The sequence below is a fragment of the Toxorhynchites rutilus genome, chromosome 1, assembly GCF_029784135.1.
Source record: "Toxorhynchites rutilus septentrionalis strain SRP chromosome 1, ASM2978413v1, whole genome shotgun sequence".
Lineage (NCBI taxonomy): Eukaryota > Metazoa > Arthropoda > Insecta > Diptera > Culicidae > Toxorhynchites > Toxorhynchites rutilus.
The window spans coordinates 3,714,160-3,737,556 of record NC_073744.1 but is presented as its reverse complement, the minus strand read 5'-3'; the positions used below and the strand labels follow the sequence as shown (position 1 = coordinate 3,737,556).

Below are 23,397 nucleotides of genomic sequence, written 5' to 3'. Positions count from 1 at the left end.
TAGTACGCTATAAGTCCGTATCGTGCAGATTGTTTGAATAAACATGTAAGCATATTGGGAATTTTTTGATTGTCTAGACAGACCGAAGCGATGCGTATATTTATTTGTGTTGCTTCGCCTGGACAGAGAGACAGAGAGAGCGCTGTGTTGCATATTGGCATTGGCAAACTTTATCATCTCTAATGTGATGAATCGATGTGCAGACATGCGCATTGCGCGAATTGTACGAAACAAAAATATTTTTGCAGCGATGACTCAATTTTCTCATCTTTGCTGTTTGGATTGCGCTCCAGAGGCTCAGCTGTTGAAAATCCAGCATCGTCTGTACCGGCGCCTGATAGTCTTTGTTTTGAACGCTCAAAAGAGGTTGACTTTTCAAGCCCGAGTTTGCAAAAACATTCAATGGGACACCTGAAGTAGCGCGGTGTAAAATCATTAGCGATGTGTTTCCGACGATTTTATTCCAACATGAAATTGAGATGTTTGCGTCCGGAGGGTAAGATATTGTTGTGATTGTTATTTCTTCTTTTGTGTCCCCAACCAAAACTGGGAGAAAGTAACGCGCAATAAAATTTTCTTCTTACTTCCGAAGACGATGAAAATGTTGAATTGGTGAATCGTGTTTCGCTCCATGACCGAGACAATGGCTCTGTCCCGGCTGGCCCTTCCACAGGTACCATTCACCCCCAGCAGGGCTATGCGATCGATGGGCTTAGGAATCGATTCAAACTAACGTACAACATACAGCTACCTTCCGAGCATGCCTATCTTGGAAAGCTGGAACGGGTCGAATGTTTGGAACGGTTCGAACCGGGTTCGATACACCGAATTCCGGTCAGCAGTCACCACTCGATAGTTTACCCGGGCGAAACGATTCCTCTTATCCTCACAAACTCTCTGCTTGATTTCGACGGTCGGTACGAGAGTAGCCGAATTGGGCTGGTATTCTGGGAGCATTCGCGCCAGAAGCGGATCCTCGGCGTCGTTTGTCAGGTGTGTGAAAAAGACGTGCGGGAATCGGTGATCGTGTTGAAGACGATAGCCCAGCAGCGGTTCGAACTGGTTCCCCAACGGGATGGCGCTTTGACGAGATCGGTCCAACGCGATGGCCGGGCCCATTATTACGCAGAGGTTAAAATACTCCCGGAGGTGCTTCTTCCCGATCCTTTAGCAAGCTTCTGCACGAGTAATATGGTGAAAATAAATAACATCGCAAAGAACCGTCTGCTGGCAGCCCAGTCCAGCGTCTGGCCGAAGTTCGTTTACGACCAGTACGGGTCCAATGAGGTACTGTACAAGGTGAGACGTTTCCTAGAGTTTCTCCAGATAGAATCCGTTCCGACGGCTGATCCCGTGATGCTGTCGTTCTGGTTGGCACGTAACATTCCCCTCAGTGAGACCGATCGGAAGGAACTGTTTTTCTCGAATTCGGTGCTATCGCGGATGCTACTGGTGAACAACATTCTGGATTATGTGAGTATGGAAGTTATATTTTTTTCCCCTAACCGTTGACCGTGACTGTGGTTGTGTTGCTTCTTCCCATCACGCAGACATGTGCATTTTGCTGCAAGAAATGTGATCGCCGCATTGCAAACTATGTGGATATGTTCGCTATGTCCAAGCAGGGCGTCAGCAGCAGCTATTGCAACCCGTCTGGTTTTATACACGAGACGCTAACGGTGTATCGGGTGGTGCCAAAAACGGCTCGTACCACTACCAAGCCATCGACGGATTTCAGCTGGTTCCCCGGGTATTCTTGGCAGATCGCGGTAAGTTATCGGTACAGGTTGAAATGAGGCGATTCTCATAATTCTGAGTGAAACGAAAGGTGCCCTAGAAAACCCAATTAGCGCAATGACTATGATGTGGATCTATGGGCTAGTTGTCGATGAGCTTCTCAATAACCTTGCTAATTTGGTATGTTGAATTCATTGGATTCACTGGAACAGTTCAAACGAACTACTTGACCAAAATCTGAATTGGAACCACTGTCTTATTTTCGGAAAAAACGGGGACTAAAAGCGATAATGGTGCACTAGATGTAGTGAGAACTAAATTAATACCCAGTTAATACCAGATATAGTGAGACCCAGGTTTGAAACCATCGGAGTACCAGGCGTTCGCGACTTGAAATTGTTCGTTTTGACGTCTTTCGGGAACATATTGGGGGTACAAATTGAAAAACGAAAATCTATCGCATCGTAAAAAATATCCATTCGGCACTTCATAACAATTTTTTTACATTGAATAAAATAATATATGCCATGAAACTAACTATCGAAAAATTTAAAAATCTCAACGAAACGGAAATATCGCGTTTTGATTGATCGAAATCGAAGATACAAGCTTCCTCTTGTACTCACAATTATTGCTCAGTCATTTCTTGGTGAATTTCTGAGATTTTCGCATCAATCGATTTGGGCACTTCTTAAAGGCCGTTTTATATTATCCAGCACGTAGCGTAAACGGCACGTACCGACACAGGCAGACAAATACATGATGTATTCATATTAACAGGCATAGCAACTTCTCTGTGCGGACCGGCAGCGCAGACGGAGCGGATAAATTTGTCTTCGGAGCGGGAGAGTAAATTCGCGTTGACGAAATTGAGCCAAGCGTTGCTACTGGTGATTGAACCGATGTCGTTCCGAAGAGAGCGATACCACGAACCTCGACGTTTGATTTGTATGTATGGTGCTACTCGCCCGTGTAGTTCGTGTCCGGCGTCGGCAAAATATTCTTTTCGAGAATTTGTCTGAAACGTGCTGTGTATGACCGGAACCATTCCGCTATATATACGCACACACATTTGAAACACACGCAACAATATTTGTCTTGCATGAAACGTGCCGTGCCGTTTACGCTACGTGCCTGATAATATAATATTACCTTAACAGTTTATTACAACGAATAAAATAGTATATTTTATGAAACAAACTATCAAACAATATAAAAATCTCAAGCATTATCTCAATGGAAATAACGCGTTCTGACTGATCGGTTCGCTAAAGCAATTACAGTAGAACCACGATTAAACGCGAATGCGAGTGCCCTAGTAATTCCATAAACCTTCCCGAAATTTGTCAGTGAGTGATAGAGTCTTGCTCTTTTGTTTTGGTCATAGCTTTTACATTATCTGATTACTGATGTACATGACCTTACAAATGGGTAGTTCAATAATTTCTGTATTGATAAAACATAGTTTTCATTCTAAAATGTCTTTTTTCGTGTTTGTACGTCATTTTTAGCCCTCTATTGCGTTATCCTCGATTTTCGTTATACGCGTTGATCTAACCCAGTGGTTTTCAACCTTTTCTGCTCCATTCCCCCTTTACGAAAATTAATCCCAGTGCTTCCCCCTATCAGTATACATTCCAATATTCCAATCATCTGGCTAATCTAAAGTGTCGCCGTGATAGATTGTGTGGTAAGCATAGGCAAGATAGAACAACGCGAAACTGGAATAATTATGTTGCTGCTAGAAATCTATATTCGAGGGCGCTGAGAGAGGCAAAAAATACAATGTTTCAAGAAGAATTGGAAATAAATAAATATGACGGAAGAAAATTATGGAAAACAATTGAAAAACTACTGAATTCCAAGACGACGAAACCGAATATAATGAACTTTGATGAGATAGAAAAACAGACGAACAAGAAATTGCAAATCGATTGAATGAGTATTTTGTTGATAGCGTGATTGAAATACATGAAAGCATTCCTCCATGTCAGACAGTGTTGGTGTCGAATGTGTGTCAGTTGTCAGCGTTAGTGTCAGTGTCAGTTGAAGACGATCCGCATTTGAGGAATTTCTCATTGGTTACAAATGATGAACTCAACGAATTAATAAAGAATTTGAAACGTACATCAGGAATTGGAAATGTGTCAACCCAAGTGTTTAGAGACGCGTCGTTAGTTATGAATGGTATGTTGTTGAAAATCGTAAATGAAAGTCTTCGATGCGGTGTAGTCCCAGAACCGTGGAAAGAATCGATAGTAATACCTATCCCGAAAGTGACAAACACTACTGATGCAAAGCTACACAGACCCATAAATATGTTGAGACTGCAAGAAAAAATTTTAGAGCTGTGTGTGATGAAGCAGTTGCTGGAATTCATCAACAGAAAAGGCATTTTAATTCCAGAACAATCAGGCTTCCGAAAGAATCATTCTACTGAGACTGCGATAAACTTAATATTACGCAAATGGAAGTCTAATATAGAGAATGGAAAATACACGGTAGCTGCGTTCTTGGATTTCAAAAGAGCTTTTGAAACTGTTGATAGACAGAAGCTTCTTCAAGTATTACAGAACATAGGAATTGTTGGTGTGGTTTTGCATTGGTTTACAAGTTATTTGAATAATAGTAGTCAAAGAACTAGATTTGGAAATACTACATCGGATCGAAGACTATATGATTTAGGTGTTCCTCAAGGTAGTGTGTTAGGTCCTTTGTTGTTTATTCTCTATATTAATGACATGAAATAGCATACAGGAAGAGGTGTATTGAAATTGTTTGCCGATGACTCTACAATTTATTGGGTGAATGATGACTTGTCTACAGCAATAGCGGAGGCAAACGAAGACTTGAAAATAATTACGGAGTATTTGAAAATGAAGAGACTTTGTCTGAATCTTTCCAAGACGTACTGGATGATAATCGGAAGTCGGAAGAAAGACGGATATCCACCTATGTTCATGGATGGTGTAATGATTGAACGAGTAAAAATTGTTAAATATCTAGGTGTGCAAGTCGACGAGAAGCTAACGCTCATTGAACATGTTGACTACGTTATAAAAAAGGTGGCTGTTAAATATGGTGTGCTTTGCCGGATAAACAGGTATCTAACATTCGAATCTAAGGTGACGTATGTACGGTCTGTTATAATCCCACATTTTGATTATTGTGCTACAGTATTGCTACATGCTTCAGATACGCAACTACAAAGACTGCAACGTTTACAAAATAAGATAATGAGAGTGGTTCTTAGATGTAGTAGGTACACACCAAGTGTTTCGATGTTGGATATGCTTCAATGGTTGTCCGTACGACAAAGGACTGTCCGAAATTGCCTGATTTTTATTCATAAAATGAAACTCGGATTACTACCTGATTATTTGATGGAAGATGTCGAATATGGAAGAGACGTGCACTCTCATAACACTAGGAGAGCAGCTGACTTTAGATTACCATATCTTACAAAAACAACGACACAACGATCACTTTTCTATCGTGGACTACAAATTTACAACACATTACCTCAAGACGCTAAAGAAATGACAAATATCGCACAATTCAAAAGGACAACAATTGACTTCGTTAAAAAATTATGTAGACCACTGACATGAATGTCAGCGAATGAGAACAACATGATAATTATATAATGACTACAGAATGTACATTTCATAATTGACTAGATGTGATGGACTTAGAGTGATGGCCATACGCGGGAGTAGACGCAACGAGAAATATAGTACCAGAAAAAATCCGACGACATCAAGTAATATAACATTGAAAAACTAATTATCTACGAGATAATCAGTCCCTCCTACTCCAAAAGAAGCGTATGGGGTGGAGGTAGGACCCAAAAAAATGAAAGGGCCTTTGGGACCATCACAGAAAAAAAAAAGTATTTTGTATGTAAGTCTGTAGCATATCAGTAAAATAATGAAAGAATACAAACGGCTGTCAAGTTATATTCTCAACAAATATGATTTTGTACTTGTATCTGATTACAAAAAAGGTATATAAAGTCAGTATGGCACCTGCGTCTGAATGATTTCCGCCTAAATCGTAATTCTTGAGCACGTTGTTACGGCATTTTCTCTCCATCAGCAGCATTGTAGGAAATCCAGATTTACATAAATACTACACACAAGACAACAACACTCGTAACGCTTAATTCGCATATCAGGATAAAAATCGATCATTTGCAGATCGATGAGTTTGTTCTGAAATTGATCCGCAACTTTCGTCACTGCCAGTCGAAAGGGAATTCAAACCATGTCCAAATCTTGATGTAAGGAAAATATGTTTCAAGTTTAACTTGTTGTAAAATATCTTGACAAACACTGTACAATTTCCTTTTTAATGGTCTGTACTGTTCCGTCGTCTGTTCCATCATCATTCTCTGACGAAAGTCCTTCAAACATTGTGAAGTTGTTCAATCGAACATTACATTCCAGATTTGGAAATGTTTGCCGAGGATCGCAAATTTTAGCGTATCCAATAAAGTTTTTGAGGCAATTTTTGTTAATCATTGTGAAATTCAAAGCGAAGTGAATGTGCAATAATCCTATGCAGAATTCCCCCCTTCCAATGACCAAATTCCCCACCGGTTGAAAATCACTGATCTAGCCCGACTATTGCGCGGATAATCGGGGTTCTACTGTATAACTAAGCAGCCTGGGGGCTGTCCACATACCACGTGGACAGAAAAATCGTGTTTTTGAACCCCCTCTCCCCCTCCGTGGACAAACGTGGACATTTACTATACTCCTCCCCCTGTTGTCCACGTGGACATTACACCAATTATTTCTAAAAAAATCCAAATAAAATTGAACCTCTCTTAAATTTCATTTTGGGATTGATTCTATTTTGTGTTCTATAGTTTTATGGATAACAATGTTAGCTTAAATAATAATAGCGGTTTATTTTAAATTCGTTTATTCTCTATCCAGCATTCTCCGGGAAGTTATTTGTATCGCTCTTTAGTTTCTTCTAAATTCCATTTATGCTGTCAGGTTGTTTTTACCGCTGAAATCCATATAAAAAAATCACTTGAGAATCTATTCTCGGGAATTCTTTTTTTCTTATTCTTATTATCATTCTTTATAATCATATACAATTATTTGCCAATTTTATTTATTTGGTTGAGCTGTAACAGTTCGGCTGAAAAATTCATAAGGTTGACGTCTAGATGGAACCTCTTGCAAAAATATACTTGACAATCACAAAGCACCATCATGGATACGTGTCAAAATTTGACAGCAATCGGTCGATTGGCTCGTGAGTTACAGCATTGAGAGTGAAGCAACATTTATTATTGTGAAAAAATTGAAAAATCACAAACGAATGAAAACTATGGCAACATTGCATGAATTGGGCTTCGAATTGCTTCCGCATCCACCGTCTTCTCCAGATCTGGCCCCCAGCGACTATTTTCTGTTCGCAGACCTGAAGAGAATGTACGCTGGCAAGAAATTTAAGACCGATGATGAAGTGATTACCGAAACCGAGGCCTATTTTGAGGAAAAACCGAAAGATTACTATAAAAATGGTATCGAAAAGTTGCAAATCGTTTTACTGTGTTACTTTTCAGCCGAACTGTTATATGTTTTCAAAAAAAAAATCAGACAATGAAATCTAGGGCTTCATTACGAAATCGTTATTGGAATCGCAAGACAAAACAGCAGTGATAAAAAATCGATATCGGTATCATCATGATGTTCAAGTTATAAGAATGTCGTGTTAAATTATGTAGTGTTAGTTTGTTTAACACACAAATGGCGGCTCAAATGAACAATAAACCTGTATCGTGATCGCTGGCTTCATCTACCAATGATTTTTCTGTTCAACCTCGTAAGACTTGGAAAATATTAGGTTGTTCCCGAATTCGTGCCGACTTTAAGGGAAAAAAATCCAAAGTATCATTCTTACAAACACACAATTATTCGAATGTATTGGGTCATTTAAAAAGTATTCGCGTTTTTCTGTTTAATTTCTGAATGTTTTTTTGATGTAGGACTACGTCTAAAAATTTCGGACGCTTATATCTCGATCATTTCTTAATAGATCGCAATTATGTTTGCAAGGTCTGGGATAAACCATGGATGCATCAAAAATTCCCAACTAATCGCCCTAATTTTTTGGAGCGTCATCAAAAATTTATGTGACACTTTTCTGTTGATCGATTCTGGTGGTTTCTTCCATAATCGCCTCGTGAAATCTATCCAGTTGTGAACCGTACAACACGGAATTAACCTTTTGGCCATGTAACTCCTCATAATCGGAGATTCGCTTCCAGTTCCACCATACACACCGCGTCCCTTTTTGTGTAATCCTGGCTTTGATGTTATTTGCAGTGGTTTGTCTTGCTTATCCCATGATCTTTGCAAACAATATCGTATTTTACCCATTTCTATACACCGTGATCGATTTTCTGATGAAAATTCAGTCCAAAATTTACAAAATGTAGCAAAAATTTACTATAATTCATGTGGCTTCCAAACATCGAGTTTCTTTACGAAGTTTTTTTTTTAATATTGATTGGTTAATTCTTATGCCTAGTTTACACAGTGTAAGGTATTGCTGAATCGATCCTTCCGCAATTTCAAAACCCAACCTCCCAACACTTGTTTGGTTTCTCGTAAAAAAAACTGGACAAGGTTCTTTTCCATGCTACCCAATGGGCCGAAATTATTGCGCTCAAGAAAAGTGGCCTGAAAAATTGATAACCGGAAAGTGCAATATCTGGTGATGATGGCGGGTGAAATAGCACTTCTCAGGCAAACCTAACATTTTCGGCCAGGTTGTCAAAGAGAAGGAAGATTGACATTGTCCTGATGGAATATGACGTCTATTTTATTGGCTAATTATGTTAGTTTATTCTGGACTTTAGTTTCGTTTAGTTATAAGCAGTTCTTGTTAGAATCTATCGAAGCTATGTAGAAGCACATTAAACGGAATTCCTTTCCAATCTCACCAGACACAAGGCGCAAAAGTATGGAACCGATATATTGTAGATTTATAGAAATCGCATCAACCGTTTACACTAGCGTGAACTTCTATAATGAATATATTGATATTTTCGGTGAATTTATTCACTTGAAGTAGAACTGCATCCAACTTCAGTGATTTCTCTCCAGTGAGAAATTCACAAGCGTTTACATATGGTGAATTTATTCAAGTTATATATACCTCGAATAAGTGTATCATATTTATTCTCGTCTGTTTACACCTTTTTTCACGTGAATAAATCCATCTATAGCTATAGATCTCCCTAATGTAAATCCGCCATAACATACTTTGGTGGTATCTTCGTCCTGGCGGAATGTATGATCCTCTTCTGCCAATGTAAATAAATCCATCACTCTCAGTTCATGTGCGTTACTTTCAAAATACACATTTCAGCGAAACAGTTCAACAATATGAAAAAATATGGTCTCTTATTGATAAATACAGAGTACTCGCAAGGGGCGGCAAGATTGAAATTTGATAAAAATGCAGAGCAGATTTTATTCTTTATTGATTATGGATATTAATGTATTTTCAAAAATATTCATTTTATGTATCCACGTGGACATTATCTGAACCCCCTCCTCCCTCTCCGTGGACAATCGTGGACATTTTCGTACCCCCTACCCCCCCTAAAGTTGTCCACGTGGTATGTGGACAGCCCCCTGGGGAAATCGGCATTGCAAATACATGCAAGTTGGAGCATTTTTGTATTGCAAGCAATGTGAATGATACGATTAATTCCGACAAATAAAATATAAATTGGGAACTTTAGTGTTGCTTCGCGAAATTTCATGTCAATGACCGATCATGCATTGTAAAACGTTTGACACACAATTGCAGGGTGGCCACCCATTCGGGAAAAGCGGGAAATGCGAGAAGAAGTCGGGAATCAAAAACCATCGGGAAAAAGTCGGGAATTGCTTCATAAAGTCCAATCCATTTTTTCGCCTTTTTCCCAACTTTTTTTTGGAAATTCATAACTTTTGAACTACACCCAGGTTTTTTCACGCGGTTTTTTTGCGCGTTTTTTTACGCGAATTTTCCAATTAACGCGTTTTTTTACGCGGATTTTCCAATTAACACCAGTGCAATATCACATCTCCCCCTCAGCTCACATTTTTCTCTCATGTTTCCTCAGAGCATATTACGGTAATTAGTGCTTGTAACGGAGCTCAGCGCTTAGTGCCGCACCTTATCACTATTTTTACGTGGACTTTAGGTGTTGGGAAACGGGGAGCTCGCCGGGCGGTACAACGGGACGGGGTTTTTACGGGCAGCGATTCGTGAATGTCTTTCTCTGTCTAATTAGCTCTGGACGGTCCAGCAGTGGTACTGCACGTGCATCGGCAGGAGAGTGTACAAATTACTAGGGAATCTTCTAGCAACAGCAGATGACCTCATTCGTGAGGAATATCGAACTATAGCTACCAGTAATCAACGAAATTGCAGGAAAAACTACGGGTTTTCGGAAGCGAGCAACAGTTACCGTTTTACTTTCGTTATACATAAGGATAGTTCCATTTGATATCTATCATTAGGTGACATGGGTTTTTTTACGCGGATTTTCCAATTAACGCGGTTTTTTTACGAGGTACGTATTCCCCGCCAAAAAAAAAACCTGGGTGTACTAGAATGATTCAGATGATCGATATATCAAATTAAAGCCAATGAGATAGCCTTTTATTAAAAAGTATTGAACCACCAAGGAAAATGGACTTTATTATCGTAGTTAGGGCAGTGCTGGTTTTTTTTGTTTTTTTCATGACTTTGGACTAGAGGGCGCCATATTTTTTTAAAATTTTTTTTTCTCTTGAAAGCTGAGGATTTTTTACATAACATATCTTTATATCAGAGATGTTTTTTTTCGTTTTTAAGATATGATTTTCCAAAGTTAACCGATGGTACGCAAAAACATTTTTTTCACCTTTTCTTCATTACAAAAAATCATTACTTCTGAACTACTGGACCGATTTAGATGATCGACATATACTGAAGCTTATGAGTTAGTTTCTTTGAAAAAATATTACTTTTGGGAATTTTTTTATCGTTTTTGTTTTCTCGGTTAAAGATAGAGGGCGCTATATTTGTTCTGGAAAGCTTTTCTAAAAGCAAAGGCATGTTTTAAGTCTTCGTTCAATATTGCTATGTGACTAGAATCCAATTTTCCGACAAATGTGATATTTTTTCAAAGAACGTTAGCTTATTGGCTTCAACCACCCTAAAATAGAAATGGTCACCCTAATATTTTGCAATTAAGAACAAAACTACCACTTTTCATGAAAATCTGAGAACCACTATATCGGTTTGGCAACCACTATATTAAAATCATCCTCACTGTCTCTAAATACAGGGTGTGCCATTTAAAGTGGAAGCATCTGGCAACCCCATAACTTTACAAATTAACAAATGTCATACCGCGTTGGAGGCGTCATTTCAGTACAATTTTAACCATGGAACAATACACACCTAAACAACGCGCTGAAATTGTTCAGCTGTACATTCAGAATAACTTCTCAATTGTGTTAACTAAACGTGCGTGGAAAAATAAAAATAAAGTTAAAATATCGCCTGGAGACAACACTATACGTCGATTATATGCCAAATTTATATCGTCTGGTAGTGTTGGTAATGCCAGTCATCTGTCCAGACAACGACCAAGACGTTTCGACGAGAATATTGATGCCGTTCGAGCCAGTGTTGCAGAGACTCCATCGACATCAGGTCGCCATCGTTCGCAAGAGTTAGGCATCGCTCGAACCACTCTCCGACGCATAATTCGTGTTGATTTGAAAATGTTTCCGTATAAAATTCAAATGGCTCAACAACTTAACCCATCTGACTTACAACGTCGACTTGATTTTGCGAAATGGACCATCGAAATGGCCAAAAATGAACGTGGCTTTAGGCAAAAAATCATAATGTCTGATGAGGCGCATTTCAACTTGAATGGAGAAGTGAATAAACAAAATTGTCTGTTTTATGCTACTGAAAACCCTCAATTCATCGAAACGCAACCTCTTTACGACCAAAAAGTTACTGTGTGGTGTGGCATTTATGCCGATAAAGTCATCGGCCCGTACTTCTTTGAAAACGAAAATGGAGCAACGGTTACCGTGAATGGGGAGCGTTATCGGACAATGATAACCGATTTTTTATTGCCATTTGTTCGTGAAAATGAATTGGACAATTACTGGTTCCAACAGGACGGCGCTACATGCCATACAGCGGCTGCCACGACCAAATTATTGCGCGAAATGTTCTCCGGAAGATTAATATCGAAAAACGGCGATTATGACTGGCCACCGAGATCACCTGATTTGACGCCTCCTGACTTTTTTTTATGGGGATATTTAAAATCCAAGGTATACACTGGTAAACCAAGGACCCTGGCTGCGCTGAAAGACAATATCCGACAAGAAATTGCTGCCATATAGGCCGAAACATTGGGCAAAGTGATGGAAAATGCCGAAAAAAGGGCACATTTTGCGGTCAAAGCCAGAGGCGGTCATTTACGAGATATCATAATCAAAAAGTAGTTAGAACAAATCTCCTTGGACCAAAATAAATGAATTTCAAAAAAAAAAATTAAATTCCACTTCTTTACTTTGCTATTGCAAAAACAAATCCTTCCACTTTAAATGGCCCACCCTGTAATTTCCGAATTAATCCGAATTAATGATAATTTCAATGTCTTTTCTTGATTACAATCTTCCACATGGGGGGCTCAGAATGCAAGGGGTGTAAGTGACTTGATCGATTTCTCTTCATCAACTATTTCTTTAGTTAATAACTCAACTGCAAAAATGTTCCAATTTAAGTTTGCTATAGAATCCGATAGATGAGGTTCTGACCTATCTTCCACATAGTAAAACACAGCTGGGAATGAGCTTGCAGCTAAGGGTGGGTTTAGACTAGGGATATATTCATGTGAAGAAATATGATGAGATTTATAGAAATCGCATCAACCGTTTACACTAGCGTGAACTTCTATAATGAATATATTCATATCTTCGGTGAATTTATTCACCTGAAGTAGAACTGCATCCAACTTTAGTGATTTCTCACTTACATATGCTGAATTTATTCAAGTTATATATACCTCGAATAAGTGTATCATATTTATTCTCACCCGTTTACACCTATTTTCACGTGAATAAATCCATCTATAGCTATAGATCTCCCTAATGTAAACCCGCCATAAGTTATGAACAAAAGAGAGAGTCGATATAGAGAAATCGATGATGACACTTACACCCCTTTCATTTTGAGCCCCTCACATATAATGCGAGACAACAACAAATTACAACCGATATTCTCAAGGAGGGTCTTCGTAGCCAAATGGTTGCGCATTCACTTACTAAGCGAATGATTGGAAGATTGAACTTTTAGCTGATCCTTCTCAAGGCTAGATGCGAGAGATCTTGATAGTTTGATACCTCGATCAAATTCTCAATAATACAAATGTGATGGGGCAAAGGTATATAATTCATATATTATTTCTTTTTCAAAACAAAATAGATAACTAAAATTTACGTCAAAGACCAGTATAACTATGAGTGGTATAGTCTTTTTCCAGTTTCGGTTTAATGGTGATGATGTGACCATGAACCGAAAAATTCATTAGATTTTTTGTTCTCTGTTTCCGCGCTGGGTACTCTCTCAAAATCGTATCAAAACACAATTTGAACCTTTGCAGGTGTGCAACGCGTGCAACAATCACATCGGTTGGAAGTTTGCCGCAACCAAACGTAACTACAAGCCGAAGAAGTTCTACGGCCTCTGCGGCAAGAGCATTCGGGTTGCCTCCGATCGGAAGGTGGACGACGTTGATCCTGGCCAACACAGCGGCGGCGGTGGCGGCGCTAATCCTATCTCGAATCTAAGACTAACGAAAACCTAGATGCATTTTTAGGCATTGTCTATTGCGGTTAGAAAAAATTCAGATTGGCTGCAGAGCGGATACCAAATCAGAGAACTCAACGAGAGAAACGACAGACTGGCTAACAACAAACAATTGAGATCTATCCCCACAAATGTTTAGGAATTATTCTTCATCTACTATGATTAATATTTAATGTGTGTTGTTTAATGAAAGTAAACATCTTATTAAACAAAATATTGAATAAACACTATCGTCAATATCGCGGCTCTATTCTATTGTGAGAAAAGCTCCCTTTTTACAGTTTAACGAACAACAGGCTGGGAGCAAATGTAGCTTCAGTCTCTTGTTCTGATCCCCCATATGGAGGTTCGCCGAGTACCGACGGTTGGCCTTGCCACCGAGCTGTGCATAAATTTGTTGATTCCCACGCTGGGAAACGACGTCTGCAGCATGGTTATGGCTTGTGGCGTTAGGAGACCAAACACGTCCAAAAACAGCAGAGAATTCAGTTCGGTGAGTTGGCTGAAGAAAAAAATTGGATTAACGAATTTCATTCACACAACATTTAATGAACTTCGCATACTTACAGATAAGAGGTGACGTTTATATTATAGCATCGGGACAACGATAAATATTCTAGCTTCTGCAGTTTACAAACAAGTTTGATGCTATCGGATGTAAGCTGGGTGCAGTCCGAGAGGTCCAGCTCAAGGAGATCGGGGCATCGTTTGACAAGTTTTTCTAAAGCTGCAAATAGGAAAGTAATGTTTTATTTCATTGAACCGAATAGCAAATTAACTCACCAGAATCGCTGAGAGTATTCCGGCAGCCAGCCACATTAAGTCGCAGAAGATTAGGTGTCACGTTTCTTACGAACACCTCCACCGATTCCCGCGACAGTTGTGTCCAGGAGATGTTCAAACTGTGCAGTCTGGTTAACTTTTCAACCAACGTCGAGACGGTGACGGTGTCAAGCCCTTCGCACATGGTCAAATTGAGTGCTTCAATGTTTTCATTGCAAGCAATCTCCTGACAACAGTTATAATCCAATGGCACATTCTCGAGACTAAGCTTCCGAAGAGATCTGCAGTGCGAGAGTAACTCGTGCAGCGTCTTGTGATCGATCGAACACATACTTAAATCTAAAAATTGTAACTTCGTGAGGAAACGATTTCCGACGGTCCCCGGTGAAAACACGGGATACGATACGTGTGCCTGAGCAAGTCGTAGGATGAGTGTACCTCTGGAAATAACTCGCCCAAGGGCACCTTCTTGTAACGTCCGGCAGCACAGATCCAACCGAGTCCACAGGGTTTCGTCCAACGATACCTGGAGGAACCGTTTCGAGACCTGGCTGCAACGTATCAAGGCTTTCTTCGGCAGCCAGCGAAATATCTGCAATATCATTTCATCCGACAGCTTCGAGAAATGATCCTCCCCAGTGAACTGTTTTGTGTTACGTTTCCGATAGAGAAAAAATCTTTCATCGTTCAGAATGCTGATGTATTTCCTGAGATTCGCTTCGTTGTTCCCGTTCTGTAGCAATCCAGTGTGTGGGAAATTTACGGTACTTTGTGCTTGGTTAGACACATTTGCCAGAGGACTTCTTCCCTTATGACTGCTGCTGGACATTTTTGTCACCGCTGTTGTTTTCGCTAATGCTGATGATGATTTTGGTTGCTCGTCGCAGCTATCTTCAAGCACTCCCAAACCTAGCTGCGCCAGACAATCCACTGATCCGAAACTGTTCCTCAGCAAGTTCACGCACTGTTCATCCCGTATGTCGAACCGCAATAATTTACTGGGAATAAAATAGACACAACATTTGGAGTACCGTGAAGAAATATGTGTAATGTTTCCTTAACAAATTTGAAATCGCGGTCAATTCTATCTCTCGTATCCCCGTTGTCTCTCTGGCAACATGTCACAGGAATGGACGAAAACAAATGGCGCCGAGTTAAACTGACGTTTAACGGATGTATACCACACACTTTGTAGTTTTTCACCACTATGTAACGCAATCAAAGATTGTAATAGGGTTGGTCAATTGTTTTCGTCAGACGACTTCAAGAAGTGTGGAAATTTTGAAAGTGATTAATTTTGCAATCAATGCTAACTTGATCCGATAAAATAAGGAAAGGTGATGAATATAACTAAATATTTTCTCCAAAATTTACATACAAAAACGTTAAAAAAAAATTCTTCTAAATTTTTTTCTCCGAAGAAATCAAAATCTTGGAACAAAAAAAAATTGTAGCATTACAACGATATGCGTAAGAGTTAAGCAAGAATAGATACGAAAACAGGTATTCTCGTGGCCATTCAATTCCATTCCATTCAACATTCAAGGCGTGTTTTTTGACATTAGAAATAACAACTCAGTACTACTAATAAAAATGACACAAGCAATACCTACGTTGAGATCGCAAAAATTAAGCTTGAGCTTGGGTAGACTGTACAATTCGTAGCTCTCCGTGATTGACCTGAACCAACCAAATTGCACAAAGAACACACAGAATGACGCTTGGGACTAGCAAATCATTCTCGTTGTGCAATTTTCGGTGATTCGAGCTTTATATGGTCAATAACGACGCCGGCCACGTCCTTACAGTCACCAGTGGAAAGGGAAGGAATGTTAGTATGATAATCGCCGCCCGAAAGCCAGAAGGGTCGCCTCTATAGCGTGGTTCCCTAGCGATTATCATGGAAGGGATAGTTGTTAGTGGGGCGAGGTAAGAATCAGGATTCACTGTGGTAAGTGATGTCATTGTATAAAAGCTAACTATCGACCACTCGAGAAAACGAATTACCAAAAATCTTATTTGATTTGATTTGATCTTTTGAAAAACTGATAAGATAACCGAGAGAACTCCTGTAAAATAATTCCATCCGGCTATATGTTCCGTCATTTATGCCACGAACACTTTATAGAACTCTAATCGCGACAGTGGACAGTTATTTTTGGAAACCTGAGAAGGTAACCGAAAAAACTTCTCTAAAAGTTTTTAGACAGACGATGTAGTATTCATGATCTCTAGAAAATAAACACTCAAAACTATACAATGAAATAGGGAGAAAATAAAGAAATAAATATGAAACTCCGCTGCATTGTGACGAAGAAAGAAATCAAACGAGAAAAACGCGTTGGCAAAAACAATTCGGATACATCATGTATGGGGAGATGGGGGTAAGACGGACATGTTAAGGAAAACTTCAATTGTATCTTTGGAAACTTATGTTTTCCAAAACTTAAAAGCAGTTTCTTACAGTTCAACTCAGTTCAATACTAGTTTTCGAAATAATTGGCCAAATGTTTTATGAAAATATGTTTTTTCATGTTTTCTACTTAAAATAAAACAAGCCGAAAAGAAGAACATTTTTATCGGTTCGGGCATAATGGACATGTAGTGGGGGAGAATATGGACAGGTCAATAATATACGAAGTGTAGAAGTTTATCGCTCGCGAGAGGAAAAATTTCGCTCTCTCTGTGTTTGCGCGTCCAGTAACTAATATCGCCTCTCTGTCAACTCACAAATCGAAGTACAACCATCAGCGAATTCAATTCTGCAGCTAAACCACTCAAAATGCCCAATATCGAAGCCGCAAAAACCACATCCACATTGATTTTCGGTTTTTGTTTCCCTACTCCACCCTTGATCAGTATTCATTACCATAGGATGGCTTAAATATTCCAGAATAGCATGTAGAAAGGGTTCCCATCAACAGAAATTTGAAATTCACAATGTAACTATACAAATCAACCACCTGTCCATCATACCCCCACTGTCCGTCTTACACGCGGTTCCCCTACTTTATATCTGAAATCATGTACTGTGAGGTGAAATTCACAATGTGCAATAGAATAAAATATATAAAATTAAATATGAGATGTAGAAATTACACTAGAAAAAGAACTAATCCAAAAAGAAACCAGACAATATTCTCATCATTACGTTATATTTTTAAGGATTGCAATTTATGACAACATATTCTAAAGTTCAAAAGTTATTTATGTATTTCTGGCAACCCTGCTTTAGACTGATCCGATTGAAAGAACGAAATAAACATTGAATGCAGCGAAGTTTCAAAGTATTGAGCAGCTATTTAGAAGGGTATGTGCGAGAAACAAAGAAATAGAGAGAGAGAGAGAGAGAGAGAGAGAGACGTGCCGATAATTCGATGCCGAACTAAGTTGCTACTGTACAAAATCACCCGCACTCACACTCACAAGAATGCGTGTGCACCCGATTAATCCACAGCATAAAATATAGAAGAATACAAAAAAGTTACATTTTTGTTGCTGGCGATGTTTTTGTGTACGATCCATTCACTTTTGATAGTATTACAAGATCACTGTAGCACGAGCAGTGTATGTACTGCACATCTTTCATTGAGCATAGATGAAGAAACACAAACATATGTACATGGAAACAAGGCATGGCGACTCGTTGCAAAAGTTTCACATCGCGAGTGTGGTTGGTGAACGCCTAATGCGCTAAATGTACTTCACGATCGCGCTCTATGTTGTGGCCAACGATGAAATTGTGCACTTTTTATGGTGATAATATCACCACAGAAATCAAATGCCACTTTTACTGCTTTTCTGACAACCATCGAATTTTGTTGCAACATAATCAACACACACACACACACACTTATAGCTTTCGTCGTCGGACAAAATAAAACGCTCAAACTAACGCGACCGAACTGGAACATTTCCGAACTAGCAGAACTAAAACCAATCTAACAAAAAAAATAAAATATTTTAGGAAAAGATATCCCACACTTCAATTTTTCGCCACAGCACTGTGTTGAGGCTGCGCATGGAGAGCAGCCTTTAACAAAACGGGCGGAGTCAAGAACATGTATGTTCATGTTCAGCAAGCTCCTCACGAAACAAAGGCTTCACTAAAGGGAGAATTAAATTCCACTGTTCATCCAGGGAACTTCAACAAACACAACTGGACTTCTTATCAACTTCAAATCACTTCCTTATAGCACTGAAAACTTTTACATTTGAGATATAAAGCACGAAAACTAAGAAACAGTACAGAACACAAAGGCACACGTCTGTCTTCCACCGCAGCTAAACCCGAACTCCCCTACGTTGAGATCGCAAAAATTGTCTGGAAACCTAAGTGCCATTAAAAAAAAAAAAAAATAAAACTTAAAAATAAAAAAAAACGACACCAAAGGATTAGAAGAACGAACTTTAGCACTGGATAGATACAATTAGAATCTCGAATAAGTAATTCAAATGATTTGCAATTCTGAATTCCATGTATACAGTAAACATTCACTAAATGGGCGAAAAGTGAAGCTCAGTTATCGACATTCGCGTTTTAACTGGTCCGGTATGTTAAATGTCAAATAAAATCGAGGGGAACTTCAATGAATTGTTTGTTCGCGTTGATCATGAATTTGGATAAACAAAAGGATTCCAATGGAAGTTTCACACTGAGTGCGACAACAGGTATGAAATATGATATGAGGAAAAAATATTTTTCTGTAATTTAATCAATGTTTTTGTCATGCGAAAATAATGTAAATTTTCATAACATTTTAAATTACACTCGAATGCCCCTCACAGCAAATCTTCGATTTGAATATGGCGTCGATTGGTTACGAAATTCTGCCTTTTAACTGGTTCAAGAAGCAAATCAGTTAAACCAGGACCAGTTAGCGAACGATTACTGTATTACAAAGCGCCCTCCCATTCTCGGTGGACATGTGCAGACATTTTCGTAGTTCTCAACCCATGAAATTGTTCACCTAACTGATACCTAATTCAACTATTTCGATAATTTCTAGAAAACTGGATCAAGGAATCGAACCATCCAAATAAAAAAATACTCAAGTATTTTCGAGTCGACTGGAATACAACATTTTTAAAGGACTTGGACAAACAGCCAACTAGTTTCACATTGATGATATTTTCTGGTACTCTGGAGATTCGTTTGTCTTGTTACTCTTCTTTTTCTTTTCTTCTTCTGTAAGAGCATTGTACCACTGCGACCATTAGTTTGATTATTAGATATCTTCTTTTTCTTAGATGGCACTGAAGTTCCTAGACAAAATTCTCAATTCTTCTCAATGTGAAATTTTTGCGTCAGTTAGTATCCAGTTAATTCTCATATGCCCAATTACACGCCTCAATTGTATCCTAAAGGGCAACTTCGAGAATACGCATACTCAGTAAAAGCGCCGAGCGCCGCTCTGAAATCTACTCAGTTATGATTACGCAACGATTGAGGTACGATCGCTGGAATGAATTGATGTTTCTCTAGCACAGACTTCAAAACCATGGAGCCTGGTGAAATCGGCATTGCAAATTAGATGCAAACTGCGAGTACTTTTGTACTCGGTTATTCAAGACTGCATTGCTTCATGTCGCCAGCTCATTGAACTTTATTGAACTGAACTGAACATTAAACAGGCAAAATGTTGGTAACTATTTGCTGCGATAACCACTACCATAATGCATGAATTGACCTAAATTGGGATTTGTTTGAAATTGAATTCGTAAATTATTTCATCCATTCACTAGTCTGATCAATAATTTAATCAATACACACCAGCGCCATAAATTATCAAGATATATATACAACTGTAAGAATTAACTTTTCCCCAGTGTCTGATGAATTCTCTTCTACTGAAACACAATATATCTCTCATATCATATCTCTCATAGTGAGTGTAACGCAAGAGTTCATTTCAATCATGTCAAGGGCACATGAACTTTGTTTACTATATTGAATGAAAACAGCACGAATGAATTTCGATAAACCTGCATTCGCGCACCTTCCTCACAGTCGATATTTTGAGATGATTATCACGGAAGCCAAATTGATATTTATAGATTGTAGTGAATTTTTATTAAATACGATTCTTATACTAATCAAGAACGAAGAATGCTTCTACGTACAGGAGACTATGGATGTAGGTAATTTAATAATAATAGGTAATAAATTTCTTGCACCTTTTTTCTCCATGCTGTCTTTTTCCGCATGCTGTGAGATGTTTCTCATATAAGTGAACGTTTTCGTGACTCGATCTTTGGGCCTGATCTCGAACGTCACTTCACGGTGAAAACGAGATGATTTGTATACAATTTGTATACCCTTCATTTCGTTTTCACCGTGAAGTGATGTTCGTTATCAGGCCCCTTATGTATTTACCTTTTCGACCGAACCAGAATTGAAATAAATGTTGTAATTAGTGTATTTCGTATTTTTTAGTTGTTTTACATAGGTTTTGTAGGCTGCCATACAAATATAACAAAAATTTCTGCATAACTCGAGAACTAATCAAGCAAATGGGGCAAAATTTGGCATGTGTAGGTTTTAGGGGACATTAAATGTTTCTATCGTGCTTCCGTGAACGAGTGATTAGCGTCACACGTATTCTAGAGCTTGCCACTCAGAATGCATTCAAGGCGTGTTATTTGGAAATGAAATCTCAACTTAGTACTAATAAAAATGACACAAGTAATACTACGTTGAGACGGCGAAGGTCCTCTAGGAACGTTAGTGCCATTTAAGAAGAAGAAGACGAAATGTTTCTATGGTGATTCGACACTCCTCCCCCTCTTTAAGGGAACTAATTAAACATGTGGAACCAAATTTGGCATGTGGGGGTTTTAGGGAGCAAGAAATGGTGGTTCGAACGATTCCTTCCTTGAGTTTTGCGCTTACCAACACATTTGGAGTTTCGTTTTTATTTATATAGCTATAAGGGTGCTCATACACTGTTTGACCGAAGCCAAATATTTGACTCTTATTGACAGATAAAATTTGGTCAACGTGTACTGATCAAATATATTCTACACAAATCACGGTATACGGTTAGGTTACCTTGAATATTTCAGTTGATTTTTTCCATGTTCGGTGTTTGATATTGTTTACTACTGTTGAAAATTGAAGAGTGGCAAACAAAATAGTGTTTGTACAAATATCAAATCAAACCTTATCTGTCAAAAAATATCAAATATTTCACCTCCGGGCAAACAGTGTACGGCCACCTTAAGTTATAGATGTGCCTTTTTTTGCCTGAAAATCCATTTCCCCAAAGTTTTCTCAAAGAGCCATCCTCTCCTCTCTCTGAAGAAGTTTTTTGAAAGCTCGGAAGAAAAATGGGAAAACTCGGATAATAGAAGTCCCATACAATTACATCATGATAAGGAAAAAACGAAACTGTAAAGGGCCAATTAGAGTATCAATCAATGATCAGATCTGCGTTTGGATCCATGAACGTTCATTTAGTAAGAAAACGTGAATGTTTGAAGGTATTAATAACAAAAAATCCATTTTGGGCGGGGGTAGAGGCGAATGAACTTCAAAGTTTAAAGCCTCTTAAAAACAAAGAAAGAAGAATTTTGGGCGGGACGAAGTTTACCGGGTCAGCTATAAATCATAAAATTATAGAGCCAAAACATACAGTGCTAGTTAAATGATTCCGTTTTTGTTCAATATTGAGGTGTAGGAAAGAAAAATAGTTTTAGCCTGGTAATATTTTTAACTTGATTGATCAAAATTCCTAATAATGATTACAACTATCCTTAAAGGCCCATTTATACGTTGCTAGTAGCTGACTTGACAATGAGCAGCTACTGACCCGGTGGACTCGCTTGACAATTGGTTGACTCGCCTTGTCCGTTCACATAGTGTGAGCTGCTGGCGAGAAACTAGATACTACGGCACGGGTTTACCTGGGATGCCAGGCGATTTTTCAAATGTCCATCAAATAGTCAGAAACAGCAATCAGGTCCGAATTTGTCAAATGATTGGTCCGAAATCGACTTCTTTATTGGTAGTTTTCATCTTAGGTTTTCAGTTGAATGTATCATTACACAATTTTATAGAGATTACAGAGCAGTGTTGAGAATAACACCTGAACAAGTGGAAAAACTGTTGAATTTAATTGCTCCACAAATACAACGCCAAGATACACTCATGAAGGATGCTGTACCTGCAAGAGTGATAATATAAATGACATTGATATGCCTTTCTTCTGGAATATTGTTCAGATTGTTGTCGATATTTTTTAGAATCTCGAAAGCATCCATAGCTAAGATAATTCCGGAAGTATGTGATGCTTTAAATGATAGTCTAGAAGACTTTTTAAAATTTTATTCACACGCGTCAAAAATTAAAATAATGAATGAAAATGTACTTTTTTAAATCGAATATGTATTCTGTTTCTTAGAACCTTACTTTTTTTCGCAAGTTGTGAGTGAATTTTGAATGAAAATTGTGCCTGATAATGATTCTATATTAGACATTCTCCAGAAAACTATCTCAAAAAGAAAGCGTGCCCCGCCAGCGTGCAAAACAGAATAACAATGATTTCGTTAAGAAACTATGAGGGTTTTATTTGTTTTTCCAATAATTTTCAAGTCTATAAATATCTTCGCATATTTTCAAATATCTTAAAAATAGAGACATTTCTTTACATTTGGCATCCCTGATTCGAACGCTAAATTCTGTTTTTGACGTTTTGAAGCATGCGAGTGCGAGTAAATTCAAAAAACTTTGAAGTAGCTCGCACGCCGGATCACACATGACAATAACTGGCATGATGTGTTCACACGGTGTGAGTAGCTGCACTGCAGTAACTGACTAGACCGACTCGTATGCTTGCTCGCACCGTCTGAACCCGGCTTAATTGAGTCAAATTCAATTCAGTTGGATCCAGTAAGCAGCTTTGTTACCAAAGATATGCTCCGATTCAAATGTTCGAACTGTTTTAAAAGGCAATCAAACGATTCAATTACTAG

The 23,397-nt window shown here is 38.6% G+C and overlaps 3 protein-coding genes across 3 annotated transcripts in view; 1 reads left to right on the top strand and 2 right to left on the bottom strand.

The window, feature by feature from the left end:
* The window catches only part of LOC129763126 (RNA-binding region-containing protein 3), a 47,337-nt gene that overhangs the window by 21,628 nt on the left and 2,312 nt on the right, over positions 1-23,397 (bottom strand). The gene's annotated exons all lie outside the window — the stretch shown is intronic.
* LOC129763125 (protein cereblon-like) lies at positions 356-13,878 on the top strand. The gene is made up of 4 exons (XM_055761913.1): positions 356-496; positions 593-1,473; positions 1,551-1,769; positions 13,436-13,878. Exons 1-4 carry the CDS (start codon positions 442-444, stop codon positions 13,637-13,639), a joined length of 1,359 nt encoding a protein of 452 aa, XP_055617888.1. The 5' UTR covers positions 356-441; the 3' UTR covers positions 13,640-13,878.
* On the bottom strand, positions 12,947-18,700 carry LOC129763124 (S-phase kinase-associated protein 2). Its single transcript, XM_055761912.1, has 4 exons — positions 17,913-18,700; positions 14,425-15,422; positions 14,209-14,368; positions 12,947-14,143 (listed from the first exon to the last, which is right to left on the bottom strand). Exons 1-4 carry the CDS (start codon positions 18,059-18,061, stop codon positions 13,957-13,959), a joined length of 1,494 nt encoding a protein of 497 aa, XP_055617887.1. The 5' UTR covers positions 18,062-18,700; the 3' UTR covers positions 12,947-13,956.

Excerpts from the sequence above, each read along its gene's own strand:
- LOC129763125 (XM_055761913.1), top strand. The coding sequence starts at position 442 with ATGTGTTTCCGACGATTTTATTCCAACATGAAATTGAGATGTTTGCGT. Across the intron at positions 1,474-1,550 it reads TGAACAACATTCTGGATTAT|ACATGTGCATTTTGCTGCAA; the intron begins GTGAGTATGGAA and ends CCCATCACGCAG. Across the intron at positions 1,770-13,435 it reads GGTATTCTTGGCAGATCGCG|GTGTGCAACGCGTGCAACAA; the intron begins GTAAGTTATCGG and ends GAACCTTTGCAG.
- LOC129763124 (XM_055761912.1), bottom strand. The coding sequence starts at position 18,061 with ATGCCTTGTTTCCATGTACATATGTTTGTGTTTCTTCATCTATGCTCA. Across the intron at positions 15,423-17,912 it reads ACATCGCCAGCAACAAAAAT|TAAATTATTGCGGTTCGACA; the intron begins GTAACTTTTTTG and ends TTTTATTCCCAG. Across the intron at positions 14,369-14,424 it reads GAATACTCTCAGCGATTCTG|CTTTAGAAAAACTTGTCAAA; the intron begins GTGAGTTAATTT and ends TCCTATTTGCAG.